Source organism: Lepus europaeus, chromosome 21 (genome assembly GCF_033115175.1).
Source record: "Lepus europaeus isolate LE1 chromosome 21, mLepTim1.pri, whole genome shotgun sequence".
Classification (NCBI taxonomy): domain Eukaryota; kingdom Metazoa; phylum Chordata; class Mammalia; order Lagomorpha; family Leporidae; genus Lepus; species Lepus europaeus.
In genome coordinates this window covers 6,963,828-6,979,253 of record NC_084847.1, presented here as the reverse complement: position 1 = coordinate 6,979,253, position 15,426 = coordinate 6,963,828, and the positions used below count along the sequence as shown (strand labels likewise).

General features: G+C 60.4%; 1 protein-coding gene across 2 annotated transcripts; it reads left to right on the top strand.

Annotated features, from left to right (window-relative positions):
- Positions 1-736: 736 nt before the first annotated feature.
- On the top strand, positions 737-12,321 carry TMEM114 (transmembrane protein 114). Of its 2 annotated transcripts, XM_062180728.1 has the most exons (4): positions 737-956; positions 1,218-1,298; positions 11,326-11,463; positions 12,089-12,321. In XM_062180728.1, the coding sequence occupies exons 1-4, from the start codon at positions 737-739 to the stop codon at positions 12,319-12,321; spliced, it is 672 nt and encodes a 223-aa protein (XP_062036712.1). The 2 variants fall into 2 exon arrangements, with proteins under 2 accessions (XP_062036712.1, XP_062036713.1); XM_062180729.1 differs by lacking the exon at positions 11,326-11,463.
- Positions 12,322-15,426: the final 3,105 nt, after the last annotated feature.

Genomic DNA, 15,426 nt, shown 5'->3' with positions numbered 1-15,426 from the left:
GTCTTGAAGGTGGATTTGGAGGCAGGGTCACCGGCGCCGGAGGGCGGGGCTCCTGTGGGTCCTCGGCAAACCCTGGGGTACTGAAGCCGGCTGGCCCCGCCTTCTCACTCCGGCAGGTGGTCAAGGCCAGCCTCCTGCCCACGCACCCCAGCCTGCCAGCCTGCGGGGCAGGCGCCACCGGTCCGGGCAGCACGGCGCTCAGGGCCCCGGGAGGGAGGGAGGGAGGCGCGGGACGGCGGGCGAGGGCAGATTCCTGAGTGCGGGGCTAGAAGTGCGAGGTCAGAGGTGGCGGCCTGGGGCGGGGGTGGAACCGGAGGGCTGGGAGGAAAGGTGGGGACGGGCAGAGTGGGGTGCGGCTGCAGGGCTAGGGAGCGCGCGGCAGGAACGGAGGGAGTGGGGGGCCGGGGAGGAAGTGCGAGGTTTGGGGAGCGAGGGCCTTGGGCAAGGCGTGGTGGGGCTGAGTGGGACTGCGTCCGGGGGTGGGGGGGTCTGAGGGCGGAGGTGGGGTCTGCATGTGGAGGCGGCGCCGGGACCCGTGGCGCGGTCTGGGGGTGCAGGTGAGGGTGTAAGGGCGGGGCCGGGGTCGAGCGGGGGAGGGTTTGGGGGTGTCCAGCTCGGAGCTGGGAGGCTGCGGGGTGGAGCTGGGGTTCGCCACTGAGGGCTGGGGGCGCGGGCAGGCGTAGCCGGTGAGCGTTTCGGCCGCACCGACCCGCGGCTCGGGGTCCTGGGCTCGGCGATGAGGGTGCACCTGGGCGCGCTGGCCGCCGCGGCGGCGCTGAGCGGGGCGCTCAGCTTTGTGCTGCTGGCCGCCGCCATCGGCACCGACTTCTGGTACATCATCGACACGGAGCGGCTGGAGCGCAGCGGGGCGGGCGCGCAGGACGCTCCGGGCGCTGCCAACCGCAGCCGGCCCGAGCCTCTGAGCTCGCACTCCGGACTCTGGCGGACCTGCCGGGGTGAGTGCCCCTGGGGGACGGTGCGGCCGCTAACCCCACCTGCCAGCTGCCCTGACCGCGTGGGACCTGTTGCTGGGCGCGCGATGCTCCGTGAAACCCCACGCCCCAGATGCAGTGTCCAGCGGGAAGGGGGCATGTTGGGCAGGGGCTGGGGCTGTGAGAGCCCTGCCGAGGGACGCCAGGTGGGGTTCGGGTGAGTAGGGTGCAGGCAGTCAGAGCCCCAGGAGACCTCACAGCCCAGCGCTCTTCCCTCCTGTCCAGTCCAGAGCCCGTGCACGCCGCTGATGAACCCCTTCTGGCAGGACAACGTGACCGTCAGCGACTCGAGCCGACAGCTTCTCAGTGAGTCCGGGCAGGGTCAGGACCAAGGGAGCCCCGGGCTGGCCGTCTGCTTAGTGTGGAGGGCAGGGGTGGGGAAAGCGGCGGTGTTAAGTCAGGGCCCGGGCCTCTCTTGCTGCACCTGTAGGGATGTGTGGGTCAGGATTCACTCAACCAGCGTGGGCCGATGGCTGTCTGGGTACCAGCTCCGTGCTGCTCTGGAGGCGCTCACCGTCCAGCTGTGGAAATGCTGCTATGTTGCAGAGAGCAGAGGCAGGGTGGGTGGGTAGCGGGCAAGCACCCAACCCACCTGGGGAGTGGGACGCTGAGGTCTTGCCCCATTCGACTGCATGTCAGCATTATCTGTAGCATCGGTGCCTAGAACAGGTGTTTGCTGGAAGTAGAGATGAGTTGGGAAGTTCAAAGCCCGGGATTGGAGGTGAGCGGCAGCCCCGCCCACAATTCCCACGCTGGTTCCTTGGTGCCCAGCACTGGTGTCTGGAGCTCGGTGAGGATGACGGCCAAACACAAGAAAGCAAACTGGCTGAACGGTCCTTCGGGGAAGGCGACATGAAGGCCAGACAGGGAGCTGGCACTTTTCATCTATGCCTTCATTTGATTCCAGGGACAATCTCAGGTTATTGTCTCAGTTTTATAGAAAAGATAGATTTTTATTTATTTGAAAGGCAGAGTGAGGGAGAGACAGAGAGGTAAAGAGATCTTCTACCTGTTGGGGCTGTACCAGGCTGAAGCCAGGAGCCCAGAGCTCCATCCGGGTGTACAACCTGGGTGGCAGGGCCTCAGGGCTGTGGGCCACCTTCCACTGCCTTCCCAGACACACGAGCAGGGAGCTGGCGCAGAAGCAGAGCAGCTGGGACTCGACCCAGGGCTCTGATTTGGGATGCCAGTGCAGTGGGTGACGGCTTCACCTGCTGTGTCGCAGCGCCGGCCCCTGTTGTCTCCATTTTCACCATTCTTGCTTTCCGTGAAGAATCCGAGGCCCAGTGCTGTGGCGGGGGTCTGAGAACAGCTGGGGTCGGCTGTGGATGGAGCTGCTGGGGTGCAGGGCTGGGGCTCAAACAGAAGGCAGATCCACAGGGCTGGGCAGAGCCCCCTGCCAACCCACTCTCCTCTGCGCTTTCCTCCCCAGCTATGCTGGCCCTGGGCCAGGCTTCCTCCAAGCACAGGACTTTGCACGTGCTGGCCCATCCGGGCAACCCATCTCGGCCAAGCACATGCTGGCCCATCCGGGCAACCTGCCTTGGCCAGTTCCTGTTCCTGGTGCAGCTTGTGTGACTCTTGGTGGTGGTGGTGGTGGTGGTGGTGGTGGTGTGTGTGTGTGTGTTTAGGGGGGTGTTAAAATCTGACTCTCTCAGGCCAGCGCCACGGCTCAATAGGCTAATCCTCCGCCTTGTGGCGCCGGCACACCGGGTTCTAGTCCCGGTCGGGGCGCCGGATTCTGTCCCGGTTGCCCCTCTTCCAGGCCAGCTCTCTGCTATGGCCCAGGAAGGCAGTGGAGGATGACCCAAGTGCTTAGGCCCTGCACCCCATGGGAGACCAGGAGAAGCACCTGGCTCCTGCCTTCGGATCAGCGTGGTGCACTGGCCGCAGCGGCCATTGGAGGGTGAACCAACGGCAAAAGGAAGACCTTTCTCTCTGTCTCTCTCTCTCACTGTCCACTCTGCCTGTAAAAAAAAAAATCTGACTCTCTCATTAGATTATGAACTCCATGAGGGCAGGGTCCATGTCTATCACGCCGCTGCCGAATTCCCACCATCTAGAAGTCTGACGGACAGTAGGTCATGAGTCCAGTTTGCTGCCGGCAACCTCCGGAAGGCTGGTGTTTCTGGGAGTGCTGCACAAAGTGCTTCCCGGTGGTGCATCCTGGCCTTTCTCAGCTGCTAAGTGCCCGCGAGGGTGGTCAGACTGGACACCGGACCTGGAGGCGGCAAACGCCTTGCCTGGCACAGCACATCAGTGACAGGAGCCGGAGCAAGGGCCAGAGGCCTGGCTTGGCTGTCCATGGGGTGAGGGTGGGACATCACAAGGTCGGGTCTCCGTCTTTCTGGCTGGGCAGTGGCAGCCGCTCCTTCATGGTACCTGGTGCAACTGGCCAGGGTGGGGGTGGGAGGGGCCAGGGAAGCATTGGGGACACACGCTCCAGGCTGAGGGGCTGCTGGGCGTGGGAGGGGGCTCTCAGTGTGGCTTGTGGCCAGCTGTGCTGCAGACAGGGGCAGGCAGGGGCACGCACCTGTGGGATTCAGCTCCCCTGAGCATGAGGGCCCTGGCTCCAGGTGGCCTCTCTGGGGTGCCTGCTAGGGGTCAAGGCTTTACTTTCAATGGAAAAAAAATAATATTCAGGGTTATCGCATTTCTCAGTGTCTACCCTGTGAGGTTGCAAAGATTCTCCATGCGGGTTTGAAATGGTGAGAAGCGAGACAAGGCCTGGGTGCCCACTGATGGAGAGCCGGCCCGAGATTGGTCTGTGTGCAACTGCTTAAAGAGTCGTAAATAGCAAATTGCGAGGGGAAAGGACAGGCCAGAGCGCTGTGGGTGGTGCCAGCTGTGATCCCAGCCTGACCTCTGCCTTCTCTGGGGGACATGACAGCATCGTGGGGTGCATTTGCATTCCATGTGCTGTGGAGACCGAGTCCTGCCCACTGTGGCTGGGAGATGCCGTGGATGGTCAAACACATTGTGCTTCAGGCATTGCTCAAGTGTGGCCAGGTGCACAGTGCAGAATCAGGGAAATATGTGTGCACGCACAGAAGAGAGGTCAATGTGTGGAGAAAGGGCTGGGGGGATGTGCACAGGCCATCCCTGGAGGGGGACACGGGTTGGGGTGGTGGCCAAGGGGGTCTTGCTGTAGCTTTTCTGGGAGGGGTGCTACCACCTGCTGCTGTCAGCCCCGGCAGCTGGGCTTCTCCTCAGGGGCCTCATGGGGTGAGTGTGACTGTGCCCCTCGTAGCCGCGGAGCTGACCTGTGAGTTGTCCCTGCTTTGGGACACCTGCTCCCAACCGTGAGCCCAGCCAAGGCCTCCTCATCTTGCTTCCAGGTCTCAGTGGAGCCCTGCACCCCTCAGGGATCAAGTGCCCCTCGCCTGCAACCCCGCGGCTCCTTTGCCAACCTCCTCGGTGCTCCTGTTCCAGCCTGTCCCAGGCTTGGGCAGCTGCCAGGTTCCGGATGTGGTTTGTCCCCTGGGGGCTCACGTGCTGGGAGCTCAGGGTGGTGAGGTCCTCAGTTACGGGGAGTACTTTTCCTGGGAGGGAGTAAGGTAGATCTCATGGGTCTGAAGTTAGTTCTCACAAGAGCCTCAAGCCTCAATCCTGACCCACTCTCAGGTTCCTGGCTGATGATGTCATCTCTCCCTCCTGCAACGCTGTCTCATGATGTCATTTCCTGGCTGATGATGTCATCTCTCCCTCCTGCAACGCTGTCTCATGATGTCATTTCCTGGCTGATGATGTCATCTCTCCCTCCTGCAATGCCATTGCATGATGTCATTTCCTGGCTGATGATGTCATCTCTCCCTCCTGCAACGCCACTGCATGATGTCATTTCCTGTCTGATGATGTCATCTCTCCCTCCTGCAAAGCTGTCACCATGATGCCATTTGCCATCGGGCCCTCACCAGAGGCTGAACCAATGAGGCTGTCCAGTCTGGGACTTTCTGCCTCCAAAACTCTGAGCTAAATGAACCTATTTGCTTTGTGACATGACCTGGCTTTAAATATTTTTTTAAAGATTTATTTATTTATTTGAAAGTCAGAGTTACACAGAGAGAGGAGAGGCAGAGAGAGAGAGAGAGAGAGACAGAGAGAGGTCTTCTGTCTGCTGGTTCACTCCCCAATCGGCTGCAATGGCAGGAGCTGTGCTGATCTGAAGCCAGGAGCCAGGAGCTTCCTCTGGATCTCCCACGTGGGTGCAGGGGCCCAAGGACTTGGGTCATCTTCTACTGCTTTCCCAGGCCATAGCAGAGAGCTGGATTGGAAGTGAAGCAGCCGGATCTCGAACCGGCACCCATGTGGGATGCCGGTGCTTCAGGCCAGGGCATTAACCCGCTGTGCCACAGCGCCGGCCCCTAAATATTTTGTTATGGTAACGACAAATGGATTGACATAGTAACCAACTTTAAGTACCCTGTGCCTCAATGTTCCCATCTATGAAATGGAAATTAAAAACTCTGACCTGGTGGAGTCCGAGTTACTTGAGGACGAGGAGAAGCAGTTTGCCACCATGAGTGCTCTGCACAGCTCTGCGAGGTCACAGCCCACGGTGGGAGTGGACGGCTTCTGAGATGATGTCGTCAGCTTGGTCAGAGCAGTGGGGGTCTGGTTCCGAGTCCAGCTTGTCCCATGTCCCAAGAGTGCGTCCTGGAGAGGGGACAGCATCTAAGATGCGGCCTCGTTGTCAAGGACAGATATTCAGAGAAACCAAAAAAGTCAGCTTCCTCACCAGGCCTCAGCAGCCTGCGTACCTCAGCCTTCCCGGGGCCTCAGCGACACATCGCTGAAAGCAGTGGAAGACGGCCCAAGGCTTGGGCCCTGCACCTGTGTGGGAGACCTGGAGGAAGCTCCTGGCTCCTGGCTTCGGATTGGCGCAGCTCTGGCCAGCTCCTCTCCCCTGTGCAGGTTTGGAAGAGAGCATCTTTAAAGCAGGCACGTCCTCGGGCACACACGTTTGCTCTGATGCCACAGTGGCCGTCAGCATTTTTCTATTATTATTAATGCTCTAGAATCCTCATAGCTATCATCTATTGAGCTCCTACTGTATGCCATGAAAGACATAGTAGTGCACTGGGGTGATGTCCAGAACAGCATGTCCTCGCCCGAAGCCCCCTGAGCCTCGAGTGTGGCCTTGTCCGGAAGAAGCTGCTCTGCAGTGGAGGGAGGGTCCCGAGAAGAGGTCCTCTTGGAGTTACCGAGGGCTCTGCACCCTGTGACGAGCGTCCCTGCAAGAAGGGGAAAAGCAGAAAGGAAGAGAGAGGAGGCGGCCACAGGAAGCTGGAGGTGGCGCAGGCCCAGGGACGTCAGGGCGGTGTCCGACGGTGGGGGCCGAGGAGGGGACCCTGCAGACTTCAGCCCACGCAACACCCTGCTGGGCCTCCGCGCCAACTGCGAGAGACTAAGTCCGTGTTGCTCTTCAAAGGGCTTACTTATTATCTACTTGAAAGGCAGAGAGAGAGAGAGAGGGAGAGAGAGAGAGAGACTGAGAGAGAGAGACTGTCCTCTTCCACCCACTGGTTTGCTCCTCAAGTCGCCATAACAGCCAAGGTGGGGCGGAAGCCAGGACAGGAGCTCCGCCTGGGCCTCCCACGGGGGTGCAGGGACCCGCACACTTGGGCCTTCACCTGCTGCCTCCCAGGTGCGTTAGCTGGAAGCCAGATCGGAAGCAGAGTGACCAGGACTTGAACCAGGCACTGTGGATGCAGAGTGGCTCGATTTGTGGCACCACTGCGCCCACCGTCTCTTGCCACTGTTTCGGCAGCTCTGGGAGATGAATTCTCCCCCTCCGGCAGCGGGAGAGCAAGCCCCCAGGCTCTGCCCCTGACTCCCACTCCCGGCACCATGTGTGCACCGGGCACGACTCCTCTCACGCAGGCCCGCCCGAGTGTCCCAGGACAGCCCTTCCACCCATCAGCACGACAGCTCAGGTCCCCATTTGGACTTCCTTTCTCGCATCTAAGTTCCAACGAGGCAGGGTCCCATCCCAGTCAGCTCTGCCCTGTAACAAACCTGTCCCTGCTGCGATGCCTGTGTGACGTTTGCCAAGGGTCCCTTGTACACTACTGATGAGATCCAGAGAGGCCATGCGGCGTGTCTGAGGCCACACAGCCCACAGGCCCCAGACTGGGGCCTGGATGAGGTGGCCTTTGGAACGTGCACGCCCCTCGTATCTGCAACTCCATTCCCCCGCCGATATCCCAGCCTCCAGAAATTGATTGCTTTACCCCATCCACAGCCCAAAGGGGGGCATCTCCCCCAGGCCCATTCAGAGATGAGGGGGAGATGGGGCATCTCCATGCAGAACTGGGAACCAATATCCATGTTCCGAGACCAAAAACCCCCAACAACAAGGTGCATGTGAAAGCCTACACACCTATACGCACACACCCACATACACACACATGAACACACACACATACACATGCATGCACATATACCCCCACATCTACACACACATACATACACATATACATGCATGTACATATACCCCATATCTACACACATGCATACACACATACACATGCATGTACATATACCCCCACATCTACACACATACATACACACATAAACATGCATGTACATATACCCCCACATCTACACACATACATATACACATACATATACACATACATGTACATATACCCCCATATCTACACACATACATATACACACATACACATACATGCACACATACCCCCATGTGTATATACACACATACACATACATGCACACATACCCCCATGTATACACTCATACACACACATGCACACACATGCATGCACATTTACACACACTCACACACCCACACACATACACAAAGTATAAACACAAACATATACAATACACATGCACACACAGTATGCATACACACCTCAACTCACATCTCCATACATACACACCCATACATACACACACCCACATAGGTCACATACGTACACACACATCCGCATACACAGTACACATACACACACACAGGTCACATACATACACACACATCCACATACACATTACATATACACACAGGTCACATACGTATGCACACATTCATATACACATCCACACACCCACACAGGTCACATACGTATACACACATACACACACCCACATAGGTCACATACGTACACACACATCCGCATACACAGTACACACACATACACACAGTACACATACATACACACATCCATATACACAGTGCACATACATACACACATTCAAATGTGTACACACATCCACATTACACACACACACAGGTCACATACGTACACACACATCCACATACACATTACACATACACACACAGGTCACATACATACACACATCCACATTACACATTACACATACAGGTCACATACGTACACATCCACACACACGTTACACATACATACACACATCCACATACACAGTACACATACCTACACACACGTCAACACACAGTACACATATGTACACACACACAAAGCTAAACCAAACTTCAGCAGGAGAGCAGCTCTCCAACTCTGCCCCGGCAGCCTGTTCCCGCTCGGGTGTTTACCTGCTCGGGTATGGGAAGCTGGGCGGGGGCGCGCCCGGGGAACGCGCTCGGGCCCTCACTGAGCTCTGGAGGAGAACGACTTCAGTCCTGGGCCGCAGTCTGCAGGCGGACGCCCCGCGGGGCAGGGTTCTCACGGCGGCTGTGGGAGGAGGGAGGAGCAAGGCAGGCCACGGTCTCTGCCCCTGCGATCCGGCTGCACGCCGGGGCAGCCCAGGCCGGAGCTCTGCCTTGCGCCCTTGACACTCGAGGGAGCGGCACTGGGCCGGGGTGAAGACGGAACATTGGGTCACGGCGAGGTCAGAGTCGGAACCGCCGTCGTCTTCGTCCGAGCGCTCGTGGCTGTGGAGGAGCCAGGCTGAGTGCAAGGCTGTGCGGAGCGTGGCCTGGTGAGGCGCGCGCCCACCTCCTCTTCTCTCTCCCCTTCTCGCATACCCACCAGCATCCAACCCCAGGCCTGCCAAGGCCCCGCCTTTAAGTGCCGTAGGGGACTAAGCTTCAGACTTCCTGACCCTCCGTGGGACACATCAAATCGCACCCACACCGTTGGAGGGGGGGCGCTGTGGTTTGTCCAGAGCTGCTCCAGGGCCGTGGGGCTGAACATCTTACCATGCAGCCCCGTGCTGCTCGGCCGTCATGACACAGGCAGGGAGCCTTCCAAAGGTGCATGGAAAACACGCATGAAAATGCATTTCAAGACTTTTTTTTTTTTAATTTTGCATCAACTGCTTTGCTGTAAGGTGACTGGGCGGGGTCTAATTGGGAAAGATCCTTATCAGAGCATTCTGAATTCTGCCAGAACCAACATCAAGTTGATGGTGCAGCTTGGGTGTAAGAATGGTGACATCACTGATGCTGGAGGGAAGGTTTATGGGGACAGCGCTGCAAGGAAACCAGCAGATTACAAATGGGTGCTTCGCCTGAAGAAGGGATGAGGGCTGGGGGTTGTGGCTGGGCAGGTCAAGTCGCTGCTAGGGATGCCTGCATGCCATATCCGGGGGCTTGGTTTGAGTTCTGATACCACTTGTTTTTTCCCTAAAGTATTACTTATTTATTTGAAAGTCAGAGTTACAGAGAGAGGAAGAGACACATATGCTGGTTCACTCCCCAAATAGCAGCAATGGCCGGGGCTAGGCTGCCGAAGCCAAGATCCCTGAGTTTTTTCCTGGGGCTCCTACGTGGATACAGGGGCCCAAGGACTTGGGCCATCTTCTGCTGTTTTCCCAGGCTATTAGCAGGGTGCTGGATAGGAAGTGGAGCAGCCGGGACTCGAACTGGCTCCCATATGGTATGCCAGCACTGTAGACGGCAGCTTAACTCACTACCCCACAGCGCTGGCCCCATGGTGCCACTTCTGATTTCAGCCTTCTGTTAATGCATACCCTGGGAGGCAGTAGTGCTTGGGCCAAGTGCTTGGCCCCTGCACTAACGTGGGAGACCCAGAAGGAGTCCCTGGCTCCTGGCTGTGGCCCGGCTGCCGCAGGCATTTGGGGAATCAATCAGCAATTGGAGAAATCTCCCTCTGCCTCCCACTCTGCCTTCCATGCCCTCTTATTTCTCTCACTGCCCAAAGCACTTGGTCCAGGGCCCCTGCTCCCGCCTCTCATCCAAAAAGCTGGCAGGCAGCGCCCCCTGGTGGCCACAACATATTCTGTAAAGAGATGTGGGCTCCTGTCCAGTCATCAGCAAACACAGCCCCCAAACCACCACACTGAGCACCTGGGGGTTCCTCTGATTCCTTCAGCTCCCCTGGCCATGGAGGCAGAGCCAGGCACAGTCATCCTATTGTTAATGGTTATCAGTTAGGGGCATGATCTGCTGACTGGCGCTCTTTCGTGAGAGCCCAGGCTGTCCTGTCCGGCTGCAGGCAGTCAGTGTGTAGTCCGGAGGCAGATTTCATTCTCTTAACATTGGCCGCGTGTCCACTATGGCTGTGGGCTGGCATGCTGCTGCCCACAACGAAGATCCAGTCTCCAGCCTCATGTGGCCACAACAGGCAGAGCTGAGCCAGACTTAAGCTAGGAGCCAGGAGCCAGGAGCTTCTTCTGGGTCTCCCATGTGAGTAGCAGGGGCCCAAGGACTTGGACTATCTTCCACTGCTTTCTCAGGTGCATTAGCAGGGAGCTGGATCAGAAGTGGAGCAGCGCCCATATGGGATGCTGGCGTCACAGGTGGCGGCTTTACCCGCTGCGCCACAGTGCTGGACCCACACTAAAGATCCTTACGGCTCTGAGCTTGTTCCAAACACTGGGGACACTGGAGATGTCCTGGGGCGGTGTGGGGGCGGGGGCAGGGCGTGGGTGACCTGGTTCCTTCTCTGGCCTCCTCGCCCCCACCTCCTACCTATCAGTGTCCCCCGCTCCCACAGGGAAGCTGAGTGCAACATCCTTGGGACTCGAGCGTGTGGCCCGGGTCCCAGACGGCCACCAGGGGGGATGGTGGGGGAGGCTGGGCCCAAGGGGAGCTGGGGTGTGGGGCGGGGCAGGGGGTGCTGCCCGGGTCCGTGAGCTCCCTGGATCTGCCGCATGAGCTGGGCATCTTCACGGGACCTCTGTCCTCATTCCCTCTCGTGCGTCTATGGGGACTCCGCGCCACATCCGGGGTGTCAGCTGTGCCTCCTGGGCTTCGCGGCAATGATGTTTCTGGAGCGCGGAGCCTTTATGGGGTGAAGAGCCCTCCTCGCCACCGCAGTGGGAACAGCAGGGCCCGCTGGCTCCCCCCAGCGTGTGGGTGCTCCGTGTTTGCCCGTCGAATGCATGGGGCCGCTCACCTCTGCTGCGCTTCTCTGTCCCCCAGCCATGCATGGGACCTTTGTGATCCTGCTACCACTCAGCCTCATCCTGATGGTCTTCGGGGGCATGACGGGCTCCCTGGGCTTCCTCCTCCGAGCTAGCCTCCTGCTCCTGCTCACCGGGACTCTCTTCCTCTTTGGAGGTAGGTCCCGAGCCTGCCAGGGGCTGGGCAGTAGGCGCCGAGTGTGATCCTGCATCAGAGTGGGGGGTCCCCATGGTCTCCTGGGGCTCAGTTTGCCTGTCTGCGGTGTCGCTGTTGAGACCAGCGGCTTCCGGCCCAGGGTCCCTGGGGCAGGGGGTGCCTTCCAGGAGCTGTGGAGCCGTCTTCCCCCTCTGCCCCAGCCAAGAAAGCTTCCAGGGTTAGGGCTCCAGCCGCGCTCTTGTCACTTCCAACAGACATGGCTTCAGCCCATTAGCACACAGGCTGACAGGCACACACACACTGCACGGGTCTCACCCAGCCGTGGGGTCTCAACTAGATGAGTGGAACCCATGTACAGAGCCAAACGTGGTCACCAGAGGCTGGGGGCCGGGTGGGAGCCCTTGGGCAAAGGTCACAGATGTCAGTTATGGGGAGGAGAGGGAGGAGGAGGGGACAGAGGAGGGGGAGGGGACCAAGGAGGAGGAGGAGGAGGGTGGGAAGGAGGAAGGGAGGAGGAGGATGAAGAGGATGGGGAGGGGAGGAGGGGAGGAGGCGGAGGAAGGGGGGAGGACCAGAGGTGTGGAGGAAGAGGAGGGCCCACTTCCACGCGCCTGCCCCCCTGCAGCCGCTGTGACGCTCGCCGGCATCAGCGTGTACATCGCCTACTCGGCGGCCGCCTTCCGGGAGGCGCTGTGTCTCCTGGAGGAGAGAGCGCTGCTGCAGCAGGTGGACATCCGCTTCGGCTGGTCCCTGGCCCTGGGCTGGGTCAGCTTCGTCGCCCAGCTGCTCACCGGGGCCGCCTTCCTGGCTGCGGCCCGCATGCTCAGCCTGAGGCAGAGGCAGGACCAGGCCGTGTGAGCCTGGGCGCCCACCGTGCCTGCCATGGGCGAGGCTGGGCCTGGGGTAGGGGGCTGGGCCGTGGTCTCCGTGCCGCCCCCTGTGCATCCATGTGGGCTGGACCAGGGCCCGAAGGACGCAGGAGCAAGCGGTCAGCCACACCCGGGACTGTGTCCAGCGCCAGCTCTGGCTTAGCCCCCTCACCCCTGCCCTCGGCTTAGCTTTGCTTCACTCTAAAGAAATTGTTGAGGATGCTCAGAGAGGCCAGGCAAGTCAGGTGCAGGTGCACGGTGTGCCCTGCACGCTCCTGACTCCCTCCAGTGAGCCCCACCAGGAGGCCAGCGGAGACCCCGGCCTCCCAGCCCGGCGAGGGGAGAGTTTCCTGCTGAGCTCAGCCAGGACCCTGGACCTCAGGGGGGAAAGGAAAGCCCCTCAGGTGGTCAGGATCACAGTGGACGCCCTACAGGGGAGGGCGACAATGAGGGGCCCCTCCCAGCAGTCGCCAGAAACACCGGCCCCAAGCGGACATGGGCTCAGGTCACCCTCAGCACCCCCGTGGGGGACCGAGTGCCAGAATCCCAGACCAGGAGGCTCAAGTGCGTGGGGAAAGCACACGGAAGCAGACGCCCCGGGCCGGCGGGTCACAACACAGCTGCCCCTGGCACTACCTGCAGGATTAAGAAAAGTGCCCAGACCCCGCCCGAGCCAGCGACCCTGTGGTCTCTGGGGCAGGCGTGTGCCTGCACCAGTAGAAGGCACACAGGGCACAGTGGCTCCAGCCCCAGCAGGTGCTCGTGGGGGACTTCACAGCCACACGCCCCAGGTCCTGAACTGTGCAGAGTGGGCACCGCACAGAGCGGGGCAAGGGGACAACCAGGGCTTGGCGAGCTGTCACGGGACCAGGTAACAGCAGAACCATCGCATCCCGCGCTTCCGAGCCGGGTCTCCTCTCTGGGTTGGCTGCGGATTCCAGCTCCCTGGAGGGGACTTGGGTCCCTGCCACCCATGCGGGAAACCCAGATAGAGTGCCGGGCCCAGCCTCAGCTCTGGGGAGCTTTCTGTGTCTCTAGCTCTCTGCTCATCAAATAAACAAAAGGAAAACGCAGCTGTGGTTCGGCCGTCGTGGTGGGCCTGAGGGTCTGCACCTGCAGCCAGCTCCCTGTCCCCGTGTGAGCTGTGCTGGCGCTGTTAGCACCTTAGAGAAAGGACCGCACACCCTTGGCTGAGGGGCAGGGGAGGGCATGGCCGCAGGGATCCGGGTGGGCTGGTGTCCACTGGGCCAAGCCAACTCTGGGTGGGGCGGGGCCTAGCACTGCCGCTGTGGGGGGAATCTGCGAGACCATGCCTCTTCCTCCCCCACTCCCCAGGGAAGCCCGTCCCACTCAGCGTCCCGTGCGCGTGGGGTCTCCAGGGGAGTCTTGGGGCCTGCTGAATCCCAGGCGGACAGCTGTCCCTGGGGCCACTGGACTCTGCAGTCAACCCCCCACGCTGCTGTTGCTGCTGACCTGGGGCATCTGCCGGGAGACAGGGCAGGTGTGGCACCTGCTGCCCGTCCTACAGGGCCTGATGCCCAGGCCGAGCCCTGGGCCTGATGGCTGAGGGTGGGCTCGGGCTCCCGCCTTTCTTAGGAGCTGTGCAGGTGGTCCCCGGGGCAGGTGCAGCCCCCCCCCCCCCGGGAGCGCCTGCTCCTGGGACCCTGAGTCACCACACCTGGGGGCGCCTTCGGCGACGGCCCCAGCCCCAACCCCAATCCCTGCTCCCTGAACCCCTGCGATCCCGGAGTGAGAACCCTGGAGCCAGCGCGGATGGAGGAGAGCGCAGGGCAGGCCGCAGGCATGGAGCGCTCGCCTGAACCCGCCCGACTCCCAGGCGCCTCTCTCACCGCGCGGGGACGGCGGCGTCGCTCGTTGCGTGTGACGCGGGGAGGCGGCAGGGGCGCGGGGCACCCGCCAGGCCCCGTGGGGCGCAGGTGCGCGGGAACCGCGCCGGGACAGCGAGTTTCGCACCGCGACAGCAGGTGCGCCGCTGAAAGGGCGGTCTTTGCTGCCACCTGCTGGCCACGCGGTGGAACTGCGGCAGGGCCGCGCTCGACTTCGAAATCCGTGGATGACCTGGGTCTCAGCGCCCGGCGCAGGGCTAAGCCCCGCGGGGCAGGGGTGCATTCGAGCTGCGGGCAACCAGCGGGTGCAGGCCCAGCTTCCCCTCTCCCGCCCCCCACTCACCTGGCCCCACCGGCCACAGAGCCCAGGGGACAAACATGAGTAACAAAGCAAAGTGTGGGTGTCTTTAAGGAAGAGTTCGTTCATTCATTCATTCAACCATTGCTTCCCGGGCTCCTGCTGGGTGCCAAGAACTCTTCTAGGGCCCGGGGACCCCGGGGAGATCCCTGCCCCGACCAGCGCACCTGGAAACAGGTGCTCGACACCGGAGCCAGCGGCACACGTGGGAGATTCAGGCCGTGGGCAGGGTGACGAGAGAGAGAGAGAGAGAGAGAGAATGGCTGCGAGGGGCGCCTCCAGGAAGGGCAGTCTGGGAGGGCCTCTCAGAGGAGGTGACGTTGTGCGAAGGCTCGAGTGAGGACCTGCAGGGAGGGAGGCAGCGCGGCTCAGGCCAAGGCCCCGCGGCAGGAAGAAGCTCGTGTGTTTGGGAGAGTTGACGTCTGTCCACCATCCGTCCATCGTCCATCATTCATTCATCGGCTTGTTCTCTTTCATCCCATCCGTTCATTCATGTTTCTGTTGCTTTGCTGCCACCCACGCATTTGTCCACTCACTCACTCACTCGCTCAGCCACTCACTCACCCGTTCACCCAGTCAGCACCGGGGAATGAAAATGACTGACAGCCACAGAAACCGCCCTCACGGAGCTGACATCCCGGTGTGTGAGTGTGCCTGTGTGTGTCCACGTGTGTGAAAGTGCACACGTGTGTTCATGTGGGTACGCATGTGTGTGTCCACGTGTGTGAAAAGTGCACCTGTGTGTTCATGTGGGTACGCATGTGTGTGTCCACGTGTGTGAAAGTGCACACGTGTGTTCATGTGAGTGTGCACTGAGTATGCACGTGTGTACATGTGTGTGTCCACGTGTGTGAAAGTGCACACGTGTGTTCATGTGAGTGTGCACTGA